This window comes from Balaenoptera acutorostrata, chromosome 12 (genome assembly GCF_949987535.1).
Source record: "Balaenoptera acutorostrata chromosome 12, mBalAcu1.1, whole genome shotgun sequence".
In the NCBI taxonomy this organism is placed as follows: Eukaryota; Metazoa; Chordata; class Mammalia; order Artiodactyla; family Balaenopteridae; genus Balaenoptera; species Balaenoptera acutorostrata.
Window position 1 is genome coordinate 73538663 of NC_080075.1, and position 24195 is coordinate 73562857.

General features: G+C 43.2%; 1 protein-coding gene across 4 annotated transcripts in view; it reads right to left on the bottom strand.

The window, feature by feature from the left end:
• The window catches only part of DRC1 (dynein regulatory complex subunit 1), a 54779-nt gene that overhangs the window by 17414 nt on the left and 13170 nt on the right, over window positions 1-24195 (bottom strand). For 3 of the 4 annotated variants that reach the window (XM_007191282.3, XM_007191280.2, XM_007191283.2), the window contains 6 exons: window positions 16793-16905; window positions 13567-13750; window positions 12305-12442; window positions 11203-11289; window positions 10487-10609; window positions 1999-2138 (listed from right to left, as the gene is read on the bottom strand). In XM_007191282.3, coding sequence (XP_007191344.2) covers window positions 1999-2138; window positions 10487-10609; window positions 11203-11289; window positions 12305-12442; window positions 13567-13750; window positions 16793-16905 — 785 coding nt within the window. The remainder of the gene's footprint in view (window positions 1-1998; window positions 2139-10486; window positions 10610-11202; window positions 11290-12304; window positions 12443-13566; window positions 13751-16792; window positions 16906-24195) is intronic. The other variant, XM_007191281.3, reaches the window with a different exon arrangement.

Here is a 24195-nt window from a genome sequence, read left to right on the forward strand (position 1 = left end):
GATATGTCTGAGTCCAAAGCACTATCAGTCCAGCCAGAGACAAAGACAAACATTAATTACAGAACTGTGTGAATAGTGCTACAGAAGAGTTTCACACAGGGTGCCAGGGGAACCTGGCTTGCAGGAGTGGGGAGTGGTTAAAGGTTCCAGCACCAGGAGAGACAGCTATGACCTGCCCAGAGCACCATGAACACAGTCAGGCCACCGACGCCTGGCTCACTGCTAATAGGAGCTCTGTATATAGAAACTTGTCCCATGAAATACACAGGCACGGCTTTTAGACCCAAGACCAGACTTCAGACTTTGCGCTCCTCAACAGACATCTTATGTCAGTGCCTCACTTACACAGGAACAGGAAGGTTTGAGGACTGACAAAGTTTCAGTTTAAAAATTCTAGGGACTTCCCTGGTGGCACAGAGGTTAAGAATCCGCCTGCCAGTTCAGGGGACACGGGTTCGATCCTGGTCCGGGAAGATCCCACAGGCTGTGGGACAAGTAAGCCCGTGCACCACAACTACTAAGCCTGCACTTTAGAGCCCACGAGCCACAACTACTGGAGCCTGCGCTCTCTAGGGCCCACGTGCCGCAAATACTGAGCCCACATGCTGCAACTACTGAAACCCGTGTGCCTAGAGCCCGTGCTCCGCAACAAGAGAAGCCACCGTAATGAGAAGCCCGCGCACCGCAATGAAGAGTAGCCCCCGCTCGCCGCAACTAGAGAAAGCCTGCGTGCAGCAACGAAGACCCAACGCGGCCAAAAAAAATAAAAATAAAAATAAAAATTCCCCTCTTAGGCATTATTCTGAAATAATAAGAAGGTCTCTAAAACACACTGATCATCCCTATTTTCATATCCAGAAAATGAGACATTCTGTAAGATAACTGGCTCAGACTTTTGAGCAAATAACTGGCTCCACACCACACACACACTCACATACATCAAGAGAAGAGGATACAATAAGTATATAAGTATCATATAAAAAGGAGGTTGGCAGGTGGAGGGATCGGGGGATCTCATAGATCAGAGAGACTTAAGGAACTTAGTTTAACAACCTGATGCAATGCCTGGACCTAGATGAGATGCTAATTTGGATAAATCTCCTGTAAAGGATATCTTTGGACAACTAGGGAAATATGAATGTGATCCAGATATTTAGATGAAATGAAATTTACTGAAATGGAAAGGTAGAGGTTACTGACTTTAAAAAAAGGCAGATTGCAAAACAATAGTTGCAGTATGATGTCATATCTATATCTATCTATATATATAGAGAGAGGGAGATAAAGAGATACACTTGATCTCTGGTAGGAGGAACATGGTATTTTTATGTTTTTATCTCACTTTCATTTGTGGTATTTTCTAATTTTCTATAATGCACATGTACTGCTTCTGTAATTACAAGTTGAGGATTTATTATCCAGATAACCGGGCACACATGAGAAGTGACATATTGACATAAGTACTTATATTGGCATTATTTGCAACAGCAAGAGATTAGAAGCCATCGAAATGTGCATCAGTGTGGGACTGGTCAAGTAAATCCTAGCATGTCTATGCAGCGGAATATGAGGCAGCTTAAGAAATAATGTGAACCTTCTCTACGAACTGGTATGGAAACATCTTCAAGACATAGAACAGTGTGCATAGAATGCTATCATTTGTGTAAAAGCAGAAGGGGATGAGACTATTTGTGTTTGCTTGTACGTGCGTGAGGAAATTCTGGACAAAACAAAAGAAATGAATAATGGTCACAGAGGTGGGACAGAGGACCCAGATAAAGGAGGGATGGGAGACAGACTTTTTGCTGTAAACTCTTTTTGGGGTGGGGGGAGGGTAGAACCAGTTGAATGTATTCTGTTTTCCCCAAAAAAAAAAAATTCTTTTAATAAGAATTGGTTATACTTTTAACAGTTTCTACTCCTACAAAAGAGTACATACCCATCCCTCTTTTCAGCACAGAAGGGCCCAGAACGAAGACGCTCTGCATGCTAGCTTACCAGTTGATCTTCCTCTTCTGCTGGGATTTAATCACTGTGCTTTCTTCATCTCTCTTCTTCAGCACCTGGAAGTTGTACTCTAACTTCTCTTGGTTTAGCTGATACGTTGCTTTCATTTGCTGAAGCTGTTGCTCAAGAATCTAAAGTTAAAGTTTAAAGAAATAATCCTAATTGGCCCTGGTACAATTTATTATGCATGAGGGTCCCTGGCCGTTTGTTCTGGAGTCGTAAATTTATCATTAGAGGCAAACTAAAGGTCAACCAGAAAAAATACAAATCATTCAAGTGCAAGCTAAAGCCTACCTGCATAAAGTCTAAGAGAGATCAGAGTTAGAGCCCAGTTCAAGTACAGCTACCTCTCATGCTCTGCTCCAGACCCTTTAGAGAACAAGCAGCCCCACTAGAAAAACCATAAAAGTTAACATGGCCACAAAAAAACTGCAATGTCCCCACTCTGACCTTCTGGTTGTCAATGTCAGTGTTTAGCAAACCGTGTTCATTTTAAAGGAAGATAGAGGCAACCACCCTTACTATTTGGATCATCATTAGTTGTGCTCATTCATTCAGCAAATATTTATTGAGTGCCTATGATATGTCTGATGCTTTTCTAGGTGCTGCTGGGAGAACACTGGTGAAAAAGGCCCAGTCCTTCCCTGTCTAGGAGAGGGACAGATGAACAAGCACTGGTGACAAGAAGCAAGATCAGGGTAAGCACAGGTAGGGGACCAGTGAGAGGAGGGTTCTCCCGGGCCTTGAGGGCAGGGCAGGCGTCCCTGAAAAGATGGCATTCGCGTGTCTGAGGCCTGGAGGATGAGTAGGAGCGACTCGGGTGGAGGGGAGAGAGGTCTAGAGAGGCAAGGGAAAGCCAGGTGCTTTGGGGCAACCAGGAGCAGTTTAGGACGTGAGGTATGAAGCAGGCAGGGAATGGTAGAGATGAGGCTGACAAAGCAGCAGGGGCCCGACAGAGCTAGGAATCTAACGCTTTATCCTTGAAGGCAAAGGAGGGCCACTAAGACATTAGGGGGAAGAGTGGAATTACTAGTTCACGCAGGGTAGAAAGATCCTTCCGCAGCTGGTGAAAAGGATTAGGGAGGGGCAAGGCTGGAACAGGGCAAATACACATTGGCTCGCTCCTGCCTTTCTCGAATGGAGGTGCAGGAATGGAAGATGCAATTAAGTACAATCAGATCTGGATAAGGCAGCCATGTGACATGCCACATACCACACTGTTTCAGGCCTCCTTCCCATCTCCCTCCACTCGACTACAGACCCTCGCCAAGGAATCAGCAGAGGAAGGAAGAGATTCCAGACTGCTCTGGGTCATCCTCAAGGAGCAGAAGTGGCCAGGAGGTGATAAACAGGAGAACAAAGGCGATCACCCATCATCAGAGGGTGAGTCATTCCCACCTTCCATGTGGAGTCAGTGATCCCCACACTGTAACTGAGGGAATTAGTCACGAGGATCTGCCTAGCTACCCCAGAGATTTTAAAATTTCCATTATGGGACAAGAATTGAACATCTCCTTCAGAACAGAAGGCCTGTTCTATCTCTTCTTTAACAGGTGGTCAGTGAAGAACCATCTCGGTCACCAGGATGATAACTGATTGTACCTCTCAATTTCTCTACTTTCAGGCAAATTTTTATTTACTTTTTTCTAGTTACATGCTTTTCTTTGTAAAAACTTTTCCTCATTGTCAAAGTAATATTTGCTCATTGTAGGAAACACAGAAAGTACAGTAAAGGATAAAGAAGGAGACATAGGAGAAGGGGAAAGAAAAACTACCCATAATTCCACCTCCCAAAGGCCATTTCTGTTGACATATTGGCCTGTTTCTTTCCAGTGTTCCTTACATAATTGAGATTCAACTATACCTACAATTTTATATCCCACTTTTCTCCTTTAGTATTACAACTTAAGAATTTTCCATGCCAATCAAGTTTTATTAATATAATTTTAATGGTGCATTTTTTTTAATTAATTTATTTATTTATTTACTCATGGCTGTGTTGGGTCTTCGTTTCTGCGCGAGGGCTCTCTCCAGTTGTGGCAAGTGGGGGCCACTCTTCATCGCGGTGCGCGGGCCTCTCACTATCGCGGCCTCTCTTGTTGCGGAGCACAAGCTCCAGATGCGCAGGCTCAGTAGTTGTGGCTCACGGGCCCAGTTGCTCCTTGGCATGTGGGATCTTCCCAGACCAGGGCTCAAACCCGTGTCCCCTGCATTAGCAGGCAGATTCTCAACCACTGCGCCACCAGGGAAGCCCCAATGGTGCATATTTTTATATTTTAATTTACCCTATAGGAAATATTTGTCTACCATATACCATAATGTTTTACCATTTCCCTACAGTATATACATTTATAAATGTATAAATACATTTATATTGTTTTGATAATCTTCAATATTGTAAAATAATGGTGGGAAGAATTACATTTAAAACTTCGGGGGTATTTTGTTTATTTCCTTAAGGTAGGTTCTCACAAGTGAAGTTCAAAGGCTCTCCACAAAGCAATTAACAGTTCACACCCCGCTGGCCGTGTGCAAGTGCCCGCTTCCCCACCCCATCAGCTCTCAGCACCGTGCAGGGCAGGCCCAGCCCTTGGGCAGGGAGCTGTCGGGAGCCGCACCCCACTCCTCCTGAGCATGATTAAAGTTTAATTTAGAAATTCCTGACTTGAGGGCTTCCCTGGTGGCGCAGTTGTTGAGAATCTGCCTGCCAACTCAGGGGACATGGGTTGGAGCCCTGGTCTGGGAAGATCTCACATGCTGCGGAGAGACTAGGCCCATGAGTCACAATTGCTGAGCCTGCGCATCTGGAGCCTGTGCTCCGCAACAAGAGAGGCCGCGACAGTGAGAGGCCCGCGCACCGCGATGAAGAGTGGCCCCCACTCGCCGCAACTGGAGAAAGCCCTCGCACAGAAACGAAGACCCAACACAGCCATAAATGGATAAATAAATAAATAAATAAAATTAAAAAAAAAAAAGAAATTCCTGACTTGAATATTATCCCAAAGAGCCTATGGAAGGTTCTGAAGGCACAGCCTCAGCTCAAGTGCAATTATCTGGGGTGGTCCCAGCCTGAGCCACTGCTCTGGGCCCTGGACCCTTCTAGGGATGACTGTGAGTGCCAAGTGGGGAAAGGGACTCTCAGCAATTCTTCCTACAAAGTCATGATGGTTTATGCCACCGTGCTCCAAACGAAACCAGCCCACTGCTTCAAGTGTGACCAGCCCTGGACACCGGGGAGGCCACTGGTCAACGTGGCTTAGCACAGAAGTCCAATAGAAAAGCTCCTTGTTGGATGGCGACAATCTGAGAAAGGGTGAACACTCACAGAGAAGGAGGGTCTCCAGAGCTGCTCTGGATTTGGAATGACAATGAATGAGTTCCAGGCTTTGCTGGGACGGAGGCACCCAGAAGCCCCATGACCCTGAGTGCCTGGGTGCCTGCTCTGACCATGTCCGGGGACCTCCTTCTTCCTAGAGCTTTGCAATGAGCCCCTGTCACTAAGACAGAATTTCCCAAACTTACTGGGCCATAGAACAGTTTTTATACTTATAACACAGCAAGAGCACATGAGTTATAAATGCGAGCCCTACCGTATGAATTCTCGTGTCAAATTCATTAGAAAGGCAGATTATTACATAATAAGAATTATGTAAATGGACTCTATTTTTCCTACATAACACATCTTGAAAGGAAAAAAATATCACTGGCATCACTTTTTTTGTTGGTTTTGTGAAACCACCACCAATATTTCACCTAGCTGAACAGTTTACAAAACTCTGAACAAAAGTAATTAGGCCATGTCTTTTTCTTTGTGACCTGAAGGAACTTATTAGCACCACACCCTAACCAACTGAGCTAACCAGCCACTCGATGTGGCCTGAAAGAAAGACCTTAAATCTGAGCTGATTTTATAGACAAATATATATATAATAATTATAATCCGTCACCTGACTGTTTTAATTCACAGTGTTCTGCTTGTGCGCGCAGTTGAATTTTATTCACCGATTTTATTTCCTCTTGTTGAAAACATTTGCCCCTGCTCTTTGCTAATGCTCTTAGGGAACTGACGCCTGGAGGAACGAGCAATGCAACGTACACACAGATCACAGATCAGCCCTCCCTTCACCTCCGCTCTGCCCCAAGACCACCACAGGGGGCTTCACGTTCGTGATGCCACTTAGGGGTGACTGGCAGTGCTGTTGATGAATTTACAGAACTAATCGCAGCCTCCTGCCTCTTGCAGTTCAGCGTCTACACCAGGCGATTACACGAATTCTGTTACTCGTTATTTGTTTGCAACACCTTCTGCTCGTGATAATTTTAGTACCGGTGACTCTATTGTTAATTGTCACAGGTTTTAGTCTCAATATGTAGCTGTCCTTGATTGTCATACACTGAATATAGTTTCATATTAAAAAATTGTAATCTGAAGTGAGAGAGTAGCACTGACATATATGCACTACCAAATGTAAAATAGAGAGCTAGTGGGAAGCAGCTGCATCGCACGGGGAGATCAGCTGGGTGCTTTGTGACCACCTAGAGGGGTGGGATAGGGAGGATGGGAGGGAGGGAGACGCAAGAGGGAGGAGATATGGGGATATATGTATATGTATAGCTGATTCACTTTGTTATACAGCAGAAACTAACACAACAATGTAAAGCAATTATACTCCAATAAAGATGTTAAATAAAATAAAGTTTAGATATTTTTAATACCAGAAAAATTGTAATCGATCTTGTTAAATGCTTGTGCTTATTATTCAATTATCCAAAGGTATTTTGCAAAGTTGTACTCCGTGTTCCCAAGACTAATGGCAAAACATCATGGTTAGTTTGAGGGGAAAATTTATAAAGATTACAATCTAACCTGCCACGAAAATCCTTCAATGTTTCAGGTACTCCAGGTGTTGATCACACCTCCCTTCCCCTCTTTTTCCTGGGGCAGTAGGAGCAAGGAAGCTGCTTTCTGGAGCCATCTCCTACCCCAGGCTGACACTGCCGGTAGCCAGTACTGCCCCAGCAGAATGGAAATTTAGAACAGCCTTTCCCTCTGGCCTTCTCAGCTGATTCTAAAGACCCCACTGAGCCTCTTTATCACCGATCTCAACCCTGTGGGGATGGGAAGGAACGCCTGGATTCCATTTGGAACTGCAGACTCTCCATCCCACACTCTTGCTTACCCTTTTCTTCCCTGTTGCTTACTATTTATACTATTTATGTAGCTTGCTTTCTCGCTCAAAAGATTGTAAATTCCTTAAGGACAGAAATTGTATCTTATTTATTTTTATGCTTTGCACCATGTAAGTTCACAATACTTGTTAAATAACTTGTATTTAACTTTTTGTGATGAATATTCTGGTATTAAAGTTGAACTAAACCATTTCACAATTTTAAATGAGCAGGTAAGGCATAAAAATAAAAACCATTTGCTTCCTGCATCAAGAACTAAGTGTTTCTAGCAGTTTTATTTTGGGGTGGTGGGCAGCAGTGGTAAAATCTTCATTCATTGCTAGTGTGACCTTGCTAGCAGTAAGCACTTGAAAAGTGCATCTCCTTATTTTTACTTCTTATGCTTCACCTATCAAACCATATCTATGTGTATTGGATCCTTTGTATTTTTGTGGTTTACAAAAATTTTAGTTCCATATTTTAGAACTGACACAGTGCTATGAATTAGTGTTAGGAATTGAGCTGCATGCCGTTATCTTTTTGACAAAAATCGATGCTATTTAACTTTACTATCTAGTGAATACAGCTCAGAGGCACTATGATAAAGTTCAGTCTACTAAAATATTCCACATATTGCAATATGGGTGATCCCTGATTTGATTACCTTTTCCCAGCTAAAGGGTGGAGTGTGGTACAGTATACTCAACTCTAACACAGGAAGGAACTGTTACACAGAGGAACTGCACACGCTTTCCCACTCTGAGAATCTCCATCTGCCTGCCTCCTGCATGCCCACGCTCCACTGTTAGTCCATCCACACAGGGGGAGCCAGGAAAGCCAGGTCTCCCAGGCTACCTGCCTCTCTGCCCCTCACCTCCTTAGTCTTACCCCCTAACCTCTATAATCTCCCCATGTCCCAGAATTTTTTGGCTTCCTTCAAGCATTTGAACATTGGATTAAGAACATGAGGTTCCACTCCTACAGCTCAATAGCAAAAAAATACTCAGTTAGAAAATGGGCAAAGGACCTGAATAGCCATTTCTCCAAAGAAGACATGCAGGTGGCCAACAGGCATATGAAAAGATGCTCATCACTAATCATCAGGGAAATGCAAATCAAAACCACAGTGAGATATCACCTCACACCTATTAGCATGGCTGTTTATCAAAAAACAAAGGACAGCAAGTGTTGGCAAGGATGTGGAGAAAAGAGAACCCTTCTGCGCTGCTGGTGGGAATGCAAATTGGTGCAGCTGCTATGGAAACAATACGGAGGTTCCTCAAAAAATTAAAAATAGAACTACCATTTAATCCAGTAATCCCACTTCTGGATATATACCCAAAAAAATTGATCTTGAAGAGGTATCTGCACTCCCACATTCACTGTAGCATTATTCACAGTAGCCAAGATATAGAAACAACCTAAATGTCCAATGAAGGACTAATGGATTTTTAAAAAGTGGTATATATATACAATGGCATATTATTCAGCCTTTAAAAGAAAAAGGAAATCCTGCCATTTGTAGTAACATAAATGGACATGCAGGACGTTATGTTAAGTGAAATAAGCCAGACACAGAAAGACAAATATTGCATGATCTCACTTACATAAAGGATCTAAAATAATCAAACTCCTAGAAGCAGAGAGTAGAATTTGCTAGGAGGGGCTGCCAGGGGCTGGAGGAAGGGAAGATGAGGAGGTATTGGTCAAAGGGTACAAAGTTTCAGTTATGCAAGATGAATGAATTCTGGAAATGTAATGTACAACAGAGGGCTTATGATTAACAATACTGTACTGTATATTTAAAAATTTGCTAAGAGGGTAGATCTTGTATTAAAGGTCTTTACCACAAAAGGAAAAACAAAACAAAAAAGAACATGAGGTTCCATTATTTCACTGTTTGAGACCAACACTACGTACTTTTGTTATATAAATGATCGTAGAATCAAGATAACTTCAGAAAGCTTAACAATAGCCATTTTCATTAAAAGTGTAATGTGTACAGCCCACAGAAGCAGTGCTGCTTTCTTACAGACTTCTACTGTTCTTTGTCTAATGCTCAGCTTCATGACATTAATATAAGAAAGGCTCAAGAAAATTCTCAACTGGAAAAATATTTGTAATCTAATAGGGTTTGGGGGTGCGGGTTGCTTTTTTTTAGGCCTTGCCTTGTGGCTTGCGGGATCCTGGTTCCCCGACCAGGGACTGAACCCAAGGCCACGGCAGTGAGAGCGCCAAGTCCTAACCACTTGACGGCCAGGGAATTTGCTATCGGGGTTTTTTAACTTAACCTCGTTATATAAAGCTACAGGACGAGTTAAGACCTGAAATTCTACCAAAGGCTATGTGGAAAAGCTTTAATCTAACATGTTTTTCTAGATAAAGACTGAAATGAATAGAACATGAACATGCTTGAATATTAAGACACAATTACATTACATCTAAATATAATTAGGGATGATTTTTCTTTTTTTTAACCCATGTTGAAATACAGAATCCTAGGTTTGGAAAGAACTTTAGAAACCAGAAAAATCTAACCTCCTTCCCACTGCAGGAATCCTTCTTCTACACTGAAGACAGACATAGTCATTCAGCCTCTGAATACTTTATGAGATAAAGGACTCTTTGTTCTGTGGGATGACCCTTTTCTGTATTAGACAGTTCTAACTATGAGTAGGTTCCTTCTGATGGTGAGTCAGAACCTGCCTTACTGCTACGTTCAACCATCAGTCAGGGGGCTGTTTGGAATGTTGGGAAGGATACAGGCTACTGAGGCACACAGAACTGGGTTTCAATCTGGGGCTTACCATTTACCAGATAAGTAGCCTTGTCTCTGAGCCTCAGTTTCCTTGTGTATAAAATGCCATTAGTGATTTCTCCCCTTCACGTGACTGTGAGGATTAGACATACTGTGTGTTAAGTGTCTGGGATACGGTAGACACCCATTGGATGGTGGCTGTCCTAGCACTGGCCATGTGACACATGTGGCCTACCTGACCCTAGGGACATTTTCCCTTCACCCCGCGAAAATGCACAATTCTCTCAACGATCCCTCACGTGCCATGGTTTCCAGACCCCTTCAGCATCTTGGCAGTTTTCCACTGGTTTATTAAAGAAAGCATTCCTCCACGTGTATCCTGTACATGAGCTCCTTCAAATACAATCATTTAAAAGAGAGCAGATAACATGTAAGTACTGGTTCAATGGACTAGCTCTAGAATATTATGGGTGGTGGCTAAGGAAGAGACAGTCACAGGTGCTCTCCGTCTGCTGAGCAGCCCAGACGCTCTGGGGGAGGAACAAGTCACACCTGCACGTCCTGCTCCAGCTTGATCTTGATCGTGTTGTACTCTTCGCAGTCCCAGATCCTCTGCTTGTTGAGCTGCTTCTCGTGGTCCTCCACTTTCTTGATGCGGTTCATAAGATACTCCAGCTGAAGGCACAGGGAGACAAGGGGAAAGGCAGGTCCCATCCCTGTTCCGACTCTGGAGGGAGTCTGTCTGCCCTCAGAACCCCTGTGCCCCAAGGCTTTGAACTCCCAGGCTATGGCTTGTACTGCCTAACGGGGTTCTACTCCAGAAACTCTAAGAGGAAGGCAGATCCTGCAGTCAGACATTTGTATTTCTAAAAAAAAAAAAAATACCCAGTGGATCTTGGTCATATTATTTCTTTGTTCTTTACATCTCTGAAATAAAGCGATAACCCCACACCCTTTAAAATGTGTCTTAAAACAGCTTTGTGGGCAGCAAATAGCCATGGTTGGGGGAGATACCCAGGAAATGAAGTAGAGAGTGGGAGGACTGTGGAAACCACAGCGGGCTGCACGGGTGGTACTGACCACCACCACAAGAGGGCGCCATCCGCAGTCCCCGCTGGTTAACTGGCAGGTGCAGTCAGGGATGTTGGCCACGGCAATCCTCCCCAAGGTCCAAAAAGGCTAGCAAATTCAGCCACAAGAGGAATCACCCCAGACCCTATGGACCACCCTTGACACCCCACCCCCTCCCCCATCGGCCGCCCCTTGACCTCTTTGGCATTGTGAGCCTGCAGGGCCTGCTCCCATTTCTTCTTATTGTTGGTCAGCAGCTCCTCTCGCTCCACCTCAAATGCTTTCTGCGACCAAGAAGGAAAAGGGCTCTTGTGTCTGTTTTAATTAGGCAGGTCCCACAGCATCAAAGAAATCTCAGACAACAGCACCAGCGCCCCATTGCCACCCACAAAGTCAAATCCAAATGCAGACTTGCCAAGTTTCATGCAACCAAAGGACTGTGGAATGAGTTGCATGGAAAGTGTTATGAAATCTATGCTTCACGCAGACTGTAAGAGGAAACGTGCCAGCTGTCCTGTGTCAACTGGATAAGCGAGGCAGGAAGCTGAGGAAAGGTCAGCGCCTTGCAGTCACAGGGCCAACCCCGGCATGTCTTCAGCCGGGAGTCAGGTTAGAGCATTGCTATGGCTGGGGTTCCCATGAAGCAAAGGCAGCATGGAGCTCACAGAACAGGGGATGGGGTAGACTCAGGAATGCAGAAATGAGTCTGTAATAATCCAAAGAGACAGGCCCCCACCTCTTGGCTCTCTTCCATTTTGGAAAGGTCTGTCTCGATCTCAATCCTTAACATTTCATTCAAATCCAGAATATTGGTTCCTGGATCCTGTTTTGCACGCCCCTTTCCTCTCCCTCCATCCCTGACTGTCGTAAACACATCAAATAAATGGCTCACAAATGCCTGTTGCTTCTGGAGCACTAATCTCCCTCCTCCACACCTCTTACCCCTCTTTTATTTTCTTTCCAAGTGCTTATCACACCTGTCAAATTATATACTTAGTAATATATCTCTATTGTCTAGCTGTCTCCTGCTAGAAAACAGGCTTCATCCAGGACTTTGTCCGTGGTTGTATCTCCAGCCCCTGGCACAGTGCTTGCCATTTAGTAGACACTTGCATATTTGTTGGAGGAGTGAATGTATCAATAAGTAAGTGAATGAAACGCTACAGCAGAGACAGCAATGAGAGGACCAAGATGTCTGGGGGCCCTCCCTGGGTGGTTAGGCCACAGGCAGCCACCTCCCAGGGGACTCCTCCCAGGGGCCTCCCAGGGGCAGAGGGCAGCTCTCTCGCATGCCATCACCTCGATGTGTTGGAGCTCCTGGCGAAAGGTTTTCATCACATTTTTCACCTGTTCTTCCATCCTCTCCAGGAGCAGGCAGATGTCACCCGACTGTTTCTTCAAATCCTTCACGTACTGGTCATCTTTTGCTTTTAACTCCTAGAGAAGACCATGTCAAAGGTTGGTCATCAACTGAGACAGAAGCCAGAAGTTGCCAGCCACGCCTCACCCCGGGGTCGGGGGGGACCCCTCCCATCAGCATCACGCGCTAGGAATTATAACTGCACAAAGGGAAGGTGCTTGGGAGAGGCTGGGAGGGCCTGGGAGAAGCACGGGTGTCTGGAGGCCATGGGCTCAGCTCGGGGCAAAGCCTCAACGAGCAGCACAGGATCAGACCCCTCGATGACTACTTGCTGCAAATCTCCCTGCAGCCTCCCAGAAAGCCCAGGGTGCTCCAGCCAAGCAATGAATTTCCCGTGTTCCAACGTGGGAAAACATCTACTGCAGCCTAAGTTCCATTCCTTGACTAAGCACATAAAACCTGAAACAGCATTTGCTACGACCAGACATCTTTCTATTAGGTAGCCAATAATTCTAAAATGACTACAAAGCTTTTTCTTCTGGTTAAAAGTGTATTGCCTGACACAACAAGGTCCTACTGTATTGCACGAGGAACTATATTCAATACCCTGTGATAAGCCATAATGGAAAAGAACGTGAAAGAGAATGTATACATATGTATAACTGAGTCACTTTGCTGTACAGCAGTAATTAACACAACATTGTAATTCAACCATACTTCAATAAAAAATAAATTTTAAAAAAGTGTATTGGGCTTCCCTGGTGGCGCAGTGGTTGAGAATCTGCCTGCTAATGCAGGGGACACAGGTTCGAGCCCTGGTCTGGGAAGATCCCACATGCCAAGGAGCAACTGGGCCCGTGAGCCACAACTACTGAGCCTGCGCATCTGGAGCTTGTGCTCCGCAACAAGAGAGGCCGCGATAGTGAGAGGCCCGCGCACCGCGATGAAGAGTGGCCCCCGCTTGCCGCAACTAGAGAAAGCCCTTGCACAGAAACGAAGACCCAACACAGCCAAAAATAAATAAATAAATAAATAAATAATAAAAATAAAGGAATTCCTTTAAAAAAAAAAAAAAAGTGTATTGCCTGAGCTATATCGCATTCTGGGTAATGAAGTAAAGCCTCCGCCTTTCTCCATTCAGGAAAAGCTAACATCCCCCAGCTCCATCCCCGGCAGCCAGGACCGGGGGCCAGGCTCTTGCCTGCTGTAACTCGCTGATCAGCTTGTTCTTATCTTCTATCAGCCCAGCGCAGTGCACCTGCTGGGCGTTGAGCATTTCCCACAGCTCCTGGGGGATTCTCTTCTGTTTGCCCTCCTCCCACTTCATGGTGATCTCTTCAAATTTGTCCTGACTGGTCTTGACCTCGTTCTCCAGCTTTTCAAGTCTGCAAATACAAACAGCCTAGTTCCTGAGGCTGCCTTCCAAGAAAGCAGGCTGGTTCTCTAGGGTCTGTAAAACAGGCCCGGGTACCCAGCTCTGCCTGAAAACCAAACCGGGCTCTGAGAAATCTTCTTTTAGTTTAATGCTTGACTCTAAGTAACTGAGACCGAATAAACAAAGTGACACATAACAAAAATGGATCAACATTAAGGCTGTACACACACACACACACACACACACACACACACAGAGATCAAGAGTCAATTTGTCACATACTTCTGAGTAAGATGGTGACACACAGTAGTTAAGCACTTGGTCACAAGTCCCATAGCTTGTGTTCAAATACTGATTTTGCTACTTGGCTCTCAACTTTAGAGAAATTGCTTAACTTCTGCAGGCCCCATTTTTCTCATCTGTAGAATAGAGAGGATGAAAGGATCAACTCTTGACTTTAAAAAATGCACAATGTGAGAGTTGCGAGTTAAGTTTTATTTGGGGCAAAATGAGAACTGCAGCCCGGGAGACAGAGTTTCAGATAACTCTAAGAAACTGCTCCGAGGAGGCGCTGGGAGGAGCCAGGGTAAACAGGAGTTTTGCAGGTAGTTGGGAATGTCAAAAGATTATTGTTAAAGGAAACCAGATATCTCAAGTTAAGGAATTTAGCGCTTTTCTATGTATGGGAAGATGCAAGAGTCTGGGCTCACTCAAATCATTCCTTTGATATGCACCTCAGCTATCTGGGGCCAGTATCCTGTATTTTCACATCCTGAGTTTCCTCAGGGCTCACTGCAGGGAGTGGCTGCAGTCTGATGGCTGCTAGATGGCAGGTATTCTTTTCAACCGTGAGTCTCCTCAGGGCTCACTGGCTTACGCTGGAGGGCTGCAATCGTTGATGACTGTGACATCCTTTGTTTATTGATATGGCAGGAAATATTCCATTTATAAATATTCCATTCCATTTATAAATATTCCACTTATCACTACCTTCCTATGGCTGTTGTCAGGATTAAATAAAATTATTCCCAGCACAGTAGTCACTTAACAAATGGCACTCATTATTTTTTACTGTTGACATGACCTCAACTGTCTGGCCATTCCTCTCCCAAATTATCAATAAATGACCAATGGAACATACAAAAAGGAAAACTCCACCATTAGTAATGGAAAATAGAGATGATCTCCCAGAATTCCAGAAATTCCAAAGAGACCATGTGATGGAGAACACTGAGGATGGGGCTGGATAGAAGGAGGTATTAAGGCTGAGATGTGAGGCCCCTTCTGAGAACAGGGGCCAGGACATATGCCTGCGACCCTCTCCCAACTTTAACAGACTGTCCTTCTAGGAGACTGTCTCCAAACGAGGGTTCAAACTCCCTTAAGGACAAGAATCACAACATAATTATCTTATGATCCCCTCTCTCCTTCCCACCTTCCAAGCTAGGGCACATAGTACATCTTATAATTCAATTAACTATTTTTTCTAAAAAATGAGAAACAGCTGTCAGATTATCTTTCCAGAACCCACATTTATCTTGTAACTCTGCCACTCGCGACCTTCCATTTTTCCTCAGTGGCTGCAGGAGAAGCCTAACTCCTCAATGGGGCCCTCAGGGAGTTTCTGCAGCTGTCCCTGCCAATTCAGTCCCTGGTTCAGGCTATGACAGGCAGTGGGAAGTTTCAAGAATAAATTATATCTTGGTGACACTGGTAAAGTTGCTGGTGGGGAGAACTACTTATGTTGAACAACTGAAAATATTGTTGTTAAAATTGTACTGTGGGGACTTCTCTGGTGGCGCAGTGGTTAAGAATCTACCTGCCAATGCAGGGGACACAGGTTCGAGCCCTGGTCCGGGGAGATCCCACATGCTGCGGAGCAACTAAGCCTGAGCACCGCAACTACTGAGCCTGCGCTCTAGAGCCCGTGAGCCACAACTACTGAGCCCGCGTGCCACAACTACTGAAGACTGCGCGCCTAGAGCCTGCGCTTCGTGACAAGAGAAGCCACCTCAGTGAGAAGCCTGCGCACTGCAACGAAGAACCAAGGCAGCCAAAAATACATAAATAAAAATCAATCAATCAAAAAAAAATTGTACTGTGTATGTACCTACTGAGATGAGCAAAATGGCCCCATGGGCTGTTCTTGTAATTGGACTATAGGTAGGAAATTAATTGAAGAACAAGCCAAAGGAAGAGATTACATGAGAACCTCTGTTCCTGCTGCTATCGGTCCTCTGTGGGCAAACAAAACTTAGAAGTTGACTCCTAAGCAGCTTACGCCTGCCTCCGTCGGGCAAGCTGAGCCCTAGGAGATGGGTGTGCCCACAGCCTGCCTGCCAAGGCCTGGAGCTGAGGGTCAGCCATGGGACCCCATCGTCCCTCTGACCCTCTGTCCTTCCAGGCATGGAGTCTTTACCATTCTTTAACACGCTGTTACATTTGTACGTAGTGTTTATGGGTCTGGTTGCTATGATTAACTTAAACCCAGAACAGCCTAATGTACCTTCTCAGCCTTGTCTCTTTTCTTCCACCACCCCCCATACATCCCTCACTCTCATGCCATTCCCAAACATCATGCAATCTCAGGCCTCTGCCCAAGTTGCTCCTAAAATGCCCATTCCTTGACTCCAACTCCTCTTCATCCCTTATGGCCCAATTCAAATATCACTTTGCCTGGAAAGTTTTCTCTAATCTCTCCAGAGAGAATTAAAGGCCTCCTCATATGTGTTTCCACGACTCTTATACATACCTTTAACACAAATCATGGTTGGGCGTTTGCACATCTGGCTCTACTAGACTGTGAACATCAAGAGCAGAGGCCGTGTCTACTCCTCTTTGTATCCAAAGGGCTTGGTACACATTAAGAAGGTAATACTTGAGGAAGGAGGAGGGAAGCAATGAGGGAGGGAGGGAGGGAAGGAAAGAAAGAAGGAGGGAGGATACGTAAGGGGCAAGAAGTGGATTCTACTAGACTAGGTTTGACAAAGACAGGGAGAATTTGAGGACCCAGAGAGGAGATACTTCACTGCAGAGCCAGGGGGGTCCTCACCTCTGACGCTTTATCTCCTCTTCCTCGACTCTCCTGTGGATCTCTCTGATATCTGCAGCTACCTGGATATTTGTCACCAACTCAGTGCCACAGAGCAGCAGTTTAGCCAATTTCTGAAAACAAATAAGAATTTATAAAGTTAGAAACATTTGCACAACTGTCTGTAGGTGTTCAAACCAACCAAGCAGGAATTAAAAGCTACCTTAAGGGACTTCCCTGGTGGTCCAGTGGTAAAGAATCTGCCTTCCAACGCTGGGGACGTGGGTTCGATCCCCGATTGGGGAACTGAGATCCCACATGCCGCGGAGAAACTAAGCTCGTGCGCCTGAACTAGAGAGCCCGCGTGCTGCAAACTACAGAGCCCATGCGCTCTGGATCCCGCGCCACAGCTAGAGAGAGAAAACCCACACGCCACAACTAGAGAGAAGCCCACGTGCTGCAACTAACACCCGACACAGGCAAAAATAAAAGTAAAAAATAAAGATTAAAAAAAAACTACCTTAAGACTTTAAAGCGTAGCATCTACTTAGCAAGCTGTTTCCATCGGGACACTTGTGATGTGATGTTACAGCTTACAATTTAATAGCACTCTGCAATTCTGGATGTACTTTAGTTTATTCTCGTAATAAGGGACCAGCCTATCAGTACGTGGGCATCCGCTCTGGGTACATCTCAGCACTTTCCCCAGCAGGCCTCCAAGTGACTGACACTGCCAGGGTCCTTTCTAAGAATCTCAGTTGGGGATGTGAGACACATAATAATAGTTGTCCTCCAATGTCCATTTCCCCCTCTTCTTTTAATAACAGAACACCCAAATTTTAGCTAGGCATTTGACCTCCCAAAATAGATACATCTCCCAACCTCCCTTGCAGCTAGAATGCAATCTGACCAATAACACATGAGCAGAAGTGTATGTGCCACTTCTGAATTGTGCCTTGAAGGGGAAAGGTGTGCCCTCTTCTGCCCCCTTTTTCTCTGTCTCCCAGGCTGGCATGTGATGCTAAAGTATGACGTGGCGAGCAGACGAAGGCAACCTAAGCAAGGGTGGAAGGAGGTGAGGTTCCCAACCTCAAAGGAACCCCCATACCAGCCCTGGACTATTTCTGCTCTCAACTATTTATTAAGTGAACCAGGGAAATAAGCTTCTACCTTGTTTAAGCTAATGTTATGTGGAACCTCTTGCTATAGGTGTCCTAATACAGGACTGCACTGCCCCCTCCCTCAAAGGCCCAGGAATTCTGCTACTGGTACCCCCTCTTCTAAATTCCTCTTCGTAAATTTCACATGCAGTACCTTCCCTCCTGAACTTTTGGTGATATCATGATTTCAAGATGATAAACCCTCTCAAAAAAAGTTCAAGTATCCTTAGGTTATGCCTGAGTTTTTCCAAGTCTGTTTTGGAATTTACAAATTTTTCAACTCTCAAATCATTTCTGAGCTAGGAACTTATAAATATCTCTGCTCCAGGGAGTCACTGAAATGATCAGAGACTCTATTTCATCTCATTCTTCTAAGGAAATTTTGAAATACAGTTTTAATGAATACAGAACTGAACCTCCACCCAGCTATCCAGGGTACTCCAGGCTTTTTTAAAACAGCTGCAGCTTTATCACTTGTGCCAAACGGTTTTACATGCATAAGGAAGCAATGGCTTTCCTGTAGTTTTGAGCAATTTTCTATTTTCTACTCAGACAACGCGAACATCAGAAATTTCGGAATCAAGTATTTAAGTCTCAAAGTAAAACTGAAAATGTTACCATCAGATTAACAGACACACCCCTAACATTTTTGAGACCCAGGGTGAGAGTTTAAGTGAAGGTCCACATACCATATATTGAAATATTTAAAAATATAATTCAGTGTAATAAACCACTAAATATGTTCTATCCACCTACTTTGGCACCTTCATAACAATTTATAAGTCCTAGTTTGAATTCAGACTACATATCAGAGTTCCTTTCAGAACTTGGTGGCTAAGGGACAGCCAGTCTCTGGCCACCAGCCTGGAGCCCACCCCATTCTCTTCACACTCCTAGCTCCGTCCTTCCGATGCAGGCATGTGAATTTCCCAGACCACACGTGTGAGCTCCATCTAAACCCCTGGTCATCCCTGAGGCCTTGTTTGCCCTGAGCAGGACAGACCCTGGGAAGAGGCCCATGCAGGCCTTGAAAGTGGGTTCAGAACTATTTGGGCAGGGAATTTGGAGTTCTGTGACACTCGGAGAGTGATATAATGGGGGCACTTGGGCTCTGAGTAGACTTGAGGCAAGTCCACTTGAGGGGGTGCATCCAGAGGAGGGCCAGAACAAGACACAGGACCCTCCTCATTACCACTTTTATTCAATGGGCTAGAGGACCTATCTAGTGCAATAAGGCAAGAAAAAAATTTTTAAGGTATCAAAATTGAACAGGAAGAGTCAGCTCTACCCACCACCAGAGCCTCCCATCAACCCTCTTAGCCTCAACCACCAGAGGGCAGACAACAGAAGCAAGAAAAACTACAATCCTGCAGCCTGTGGACCAAAAACCACAGTTACAGAAAGACAGAGAAGATGAAAAGGCAGAGGGCTATGTACCAGATGAAGGAACAAGAAAAAACCCCAGAAAAACAACTAAATGAAGTGGAGATAGGCAACCTTCCAGAAAAAGAATTCAGAATAATGATAGTGAAGATGATCCAGGACCTCGGAATAAGAATGGAGGCAAAGATTGAGAAGATGCAAGAAATGATTAACAAAGACCTAGAAGAATTAAAGAACAAACAAACAGAGATGACCAATACAATAACTGAAATGAAAACTACACTAGAAGGAATCAATAGCAGAATAACTGAGGCAGAAGAACGGATAAGTGACCTGGAAGACAGAATGGTGGAATTCACTGCTGCGGAACAGACTAAAGAAAAAAGAATGAAAAGAAATGAAGACAGCCTAAGAGACCTCTGGGACAACATTAAACGCAACAACATTCGCATTATAGGGGTCCCAGAAGGAGAAGAAAGAGAGAAAGGACCAGAGAAAATATTTGAAGAGATTATAGTCGAAAACTTCCCTAACATGGGAAAGGAAATAGCCACCCAAGTCCAGGAAGCGCAGAGAGTCCCATACAGAATAAACCCAAGGAGAAACACGCCGAGACACATAGTAATCAAAGTGGCAAAAATTAAAGACAAAGAAAAATTACTGAAAGCAGCAAGGGAAAAACGACAAATAACATACAAGGGAACCCCCATAAGGTTAACAGCTGATTTCTCAGCAGAAACTCTGCAAGCCAGAAGGGAGTGGCATGATATACTTAAAGTGATGAAAGGGAAGAACCTACAACCAAGATTACTCTACCCAGCAAGGATCTCATTTAGATTTGATGGAGAAATCAAAAGCTTTACAGACAAGCAAAAGCTAAGAGAATTCAGCACCACCAAACCAGCTCTACAACAAATGCTAAAGGAACTTCTCTAAGTGGGAAACACAAGAGAAGAAAAGGACCTACAAAAACAAACCCAAAACAATTAAGAAAATGGTCATAGGAACATACATATCGATAATTACCTTAAACGTGAATGGATTAAATGCCCCAACCAAAAGACATAGACTGGCTGAATGGATACAAAAACAAGACCCATATATATGCTGTCTACAAGAGACCCACTTCAGACCTAGGGACACATACAGACTGAAAGTGAGGGGATGGAAAAATATATTCCATGCAAATGGAAATCAAAAGAAAGCTGGAGTAGCTATACTCATATCAGATAAAATAGACTTTAAAATAAAGAATGTTACAAGAGACAAGGAAGGACACTACATAATGATCCAGGGATCAATCCAAGAAGAAGATATAACAATTATAAATATATATGCACCCAACATAGGAGCACCTCAATACATAAGGCAACTGCTAACAGCTATAAAAGAGGAAATCGACAGTAACACAATAATAGTGGGGGACTTTAACACCTCACTTACGCCAATGGACAGATCATCCAAAATGAAAATAAATAAGGAAACAGAAGCTTTAAATGACACAATAGACCAGATAGATTTAATTGATATATATAGGACATTCCATCCAAAAACGGCAGATTACACGTTCTTCTCAAGTGCACACGGAACATTCTCCAGGATAGATCACATCTTGGGTCACAAATCAAGCCTCAGTAAATTTAAGAAAATTGAAATCATATCAAGCATCTTTTCTGACCACAACGCTATGAGATTAGAAATGAATTACAGGGAAAAAAACGTAAAAAAGACAAACACATGGAGGCTAAACAATACGTTACTAAATAACCAAGAGATCACTGAAGAAATCAAACAGGAAATAAAAAAATACCTAGAGACAAATGACAATGAAAACACGACGACCCAAAACCTATGGGATGCAGCAAAAGCGGTTCTAAGAGGGAAGTTTATAGCTATACAAGCCTACCTAAAGAAACAAGAAAAATCTCAAGTAAACAATCTAACCTTACACCTAAAGAAACTAGAGAAAGAAGAACAAACAAAACCCAAAGTTAGCAGAAGGAAAGAAATCATAAAGATCAGAGCAGAAATAAATGAAATAGAAACAAAGAAAACAATAGCAAAGATCAATAAAACTAAAAGTTGGTTCTTTGAGAAGATAAACAAAATTGATAAGCCATTAGCCAGACTCATCAAGAAAAAGAGGGAGAGGACTCAAATCAATAAAATCAGAAATGAAAAAGGAGAAGTTACAACAGACACCGCAGAAATACAAAACATCCTAAGAGACTACTACAAGCAACTTTATGCCAATAAAATGGACAACCTGGAAGAAATGGACAAATTCTTAGAAAGGTATAACCTTCCAAGACTGAATCAGGAAGAAACAGAAAATATCAACAGACCAATCACAAGTAATGAAATTGAAACTGTGATTAAAAATCTTCCCACAAACAAAAGTCCAGGACCAGATGGCTTCACAGGTGAATTCTATCAAACATTTAGAGAAGAGCTAACACCCATCCTTCTCAAACTCTTCCAAAAAATTGCAGAGGAAGGAACTCTCCCAAACTCATTCTATGAGGCCACCATCACCCTGATACCAAAACCAGACAAAGACACTACAAAAAAAGAAAATTACAGACCAATATCACTGATGAATATAGATGCAAAAATCCTCAACAAAATACTAGCAAACAGAATCCAACAACACATTAAAAGGATCATACACCATGATCAAGTGGGATTTATCCCAGGGATGCAAGGATTCTTCAATATACGCAAATCAATCAATGTGATACACCATATTAACAAATTGAAGAAGAAAAACCATATGATCATCTCAATAGATGCAGAAAAAGCTTTTGACAAAATTCAACACCCATTTCTGATAAAAACTCTCCAGAAAGTGGGCATAGAGGGAACCTACCTCAACATAATAAAGGCCATATATGACAAACCCACAGCAAACATCATTCTCAATGGTGAAAAACTGAAAGCATTTCCTCTAAGATCAGGAACGAGACAAGGATGTCCACTCTCACCACTATTATTCAACATAGTTCTGGAAGTCCTAGCCACGGCAATCAGAGAAGAAAAAGAAATAAAAGGAATACAAATTGGAAAAGAAGAAGTAAAACTGTCACTGTTTGCGGATGACATGATACTATACATAGAGAATCCTAAAACTGCCACCAGAAAACTGCTAGAGCTAATTAATGAATATGGTAAAGTTGCAGGATACAAAATTAATGCACAGAAATCTCTTGCATTCCTATACACTAATGATGAAAAATCTGAAAGAGAAATTATGGAAACACTCCCATTTACCATTGCAACAAAAAGAATAAAATATCTAGGAATAAACCTACCTAGGGAGACAAAAGACCTGTATGCAGAAAACTATAAGACACTGATGAAAGAAATTAAAGATGATACCAACAGATGGAGAGATATACCATGTTCTTGGATTGGAAGAATCAACATTGTGAAAATGAGTATACTACCCAAAGCAATCTACAGATTCAATGCAATCCCTATCAAATTACCAATGGCATTTTTTACGGAGCTAGAACAAATCATCTTAAAATTTGTATGGAGACACAAAAGACCCCGAATAGCCAAAGCAGTCTTGAGGCAAAAAAATGGAGCTGGAGGAATCAGACTCCCTGACTTCAGACTATACTACAAAGCTACAGTAATCAAGACAATATGGTACTGGCACAAAAACAGAAACATAGATCAATGGAACAAGATAGAAAGCCCAGAGATTAACCCACGCACCTATGGTCAACTAATCTATGACAAAGGAGGCAAAGATATACAATGGAGAAAAGACAGTCTCTTCAATAAGTGGTGCTGGGAAAACTGGACAGCCACATGTAAAAGAATGAAATTAGAATACTCCCTAACACCATACACAAAAATAAACTCAAAATGGATTAGAGACCTAAATGTAAGACTGGACACTATAAAACTCTTAGAGGAAAACATAGGAAGAACACTCTTTGACATAAATCACAGCAAGATCTTTTTCGATCGACCTCCTAGAGTAATGGAAATAAAAACAGAAATAAACAAGTGGGACCTAATGAAACTTCAAAGCTTTTGCACAGCAAAGGAAACCATAAACAAGACGAAAAGACAACCCTCAGAATGGGAGAAAATATTTGCAAATGAATCAACGGACAAAGGATTAATCTCCAAAATATATAAACAGCTCATTCAGCTCAATATCAAAGAAACAAACACCCCAATCCAAAAATGGGCAGAAGACCTAAATAGACATTTCTCCAAAGAAGACATACAGACGGCCACGAAGCACATGAAAAGATGCTCAACATCACTAATTATTAGAGAAATGCAAATCAAAACTACAATGAGGTATCACCTCACTCCTGTTAGAATGGGCATCATCAGAAAATCTACAAACAACAAATGCTGGAGAGGGTGTGGAGAAAAGGGAACCCTCTTGCACTGTTGGTGGAAATGTAAATTGATACAGCCACTATGGAGAACAATATGGAGGTTCCTTAAAAAACTAAAAATAGAATTACCATATGACCCAGCAATCCCACTACTGGGCATATACCCAGAGAAAACCGTAATTCAAAAAGACACGTGCACCCGAATGTTCATTGCAGCACTATTTACAATAGCCAGGTCACGGAAGCAACCTAAATGCCCATCAACAGACGAATGGATAAAGAAGTTGTGGTACATATATACAATGGAATATTACTCAGCCATAAAAAGGAACGAAATTGAGCCATTTGTTGAGAAGTGGATGGATCTAGAGACTGTCATACAGAGTGAAGTAAGTCAGAAAGAGAAAAACAAATATCGTATATTAATGCATGTATGTGGAACCTAGAAAAATGGTACAGATGAGCCAGATTGCAGGGCAGAAGTTGAGACACAGATGTAGAGAACAAACATATG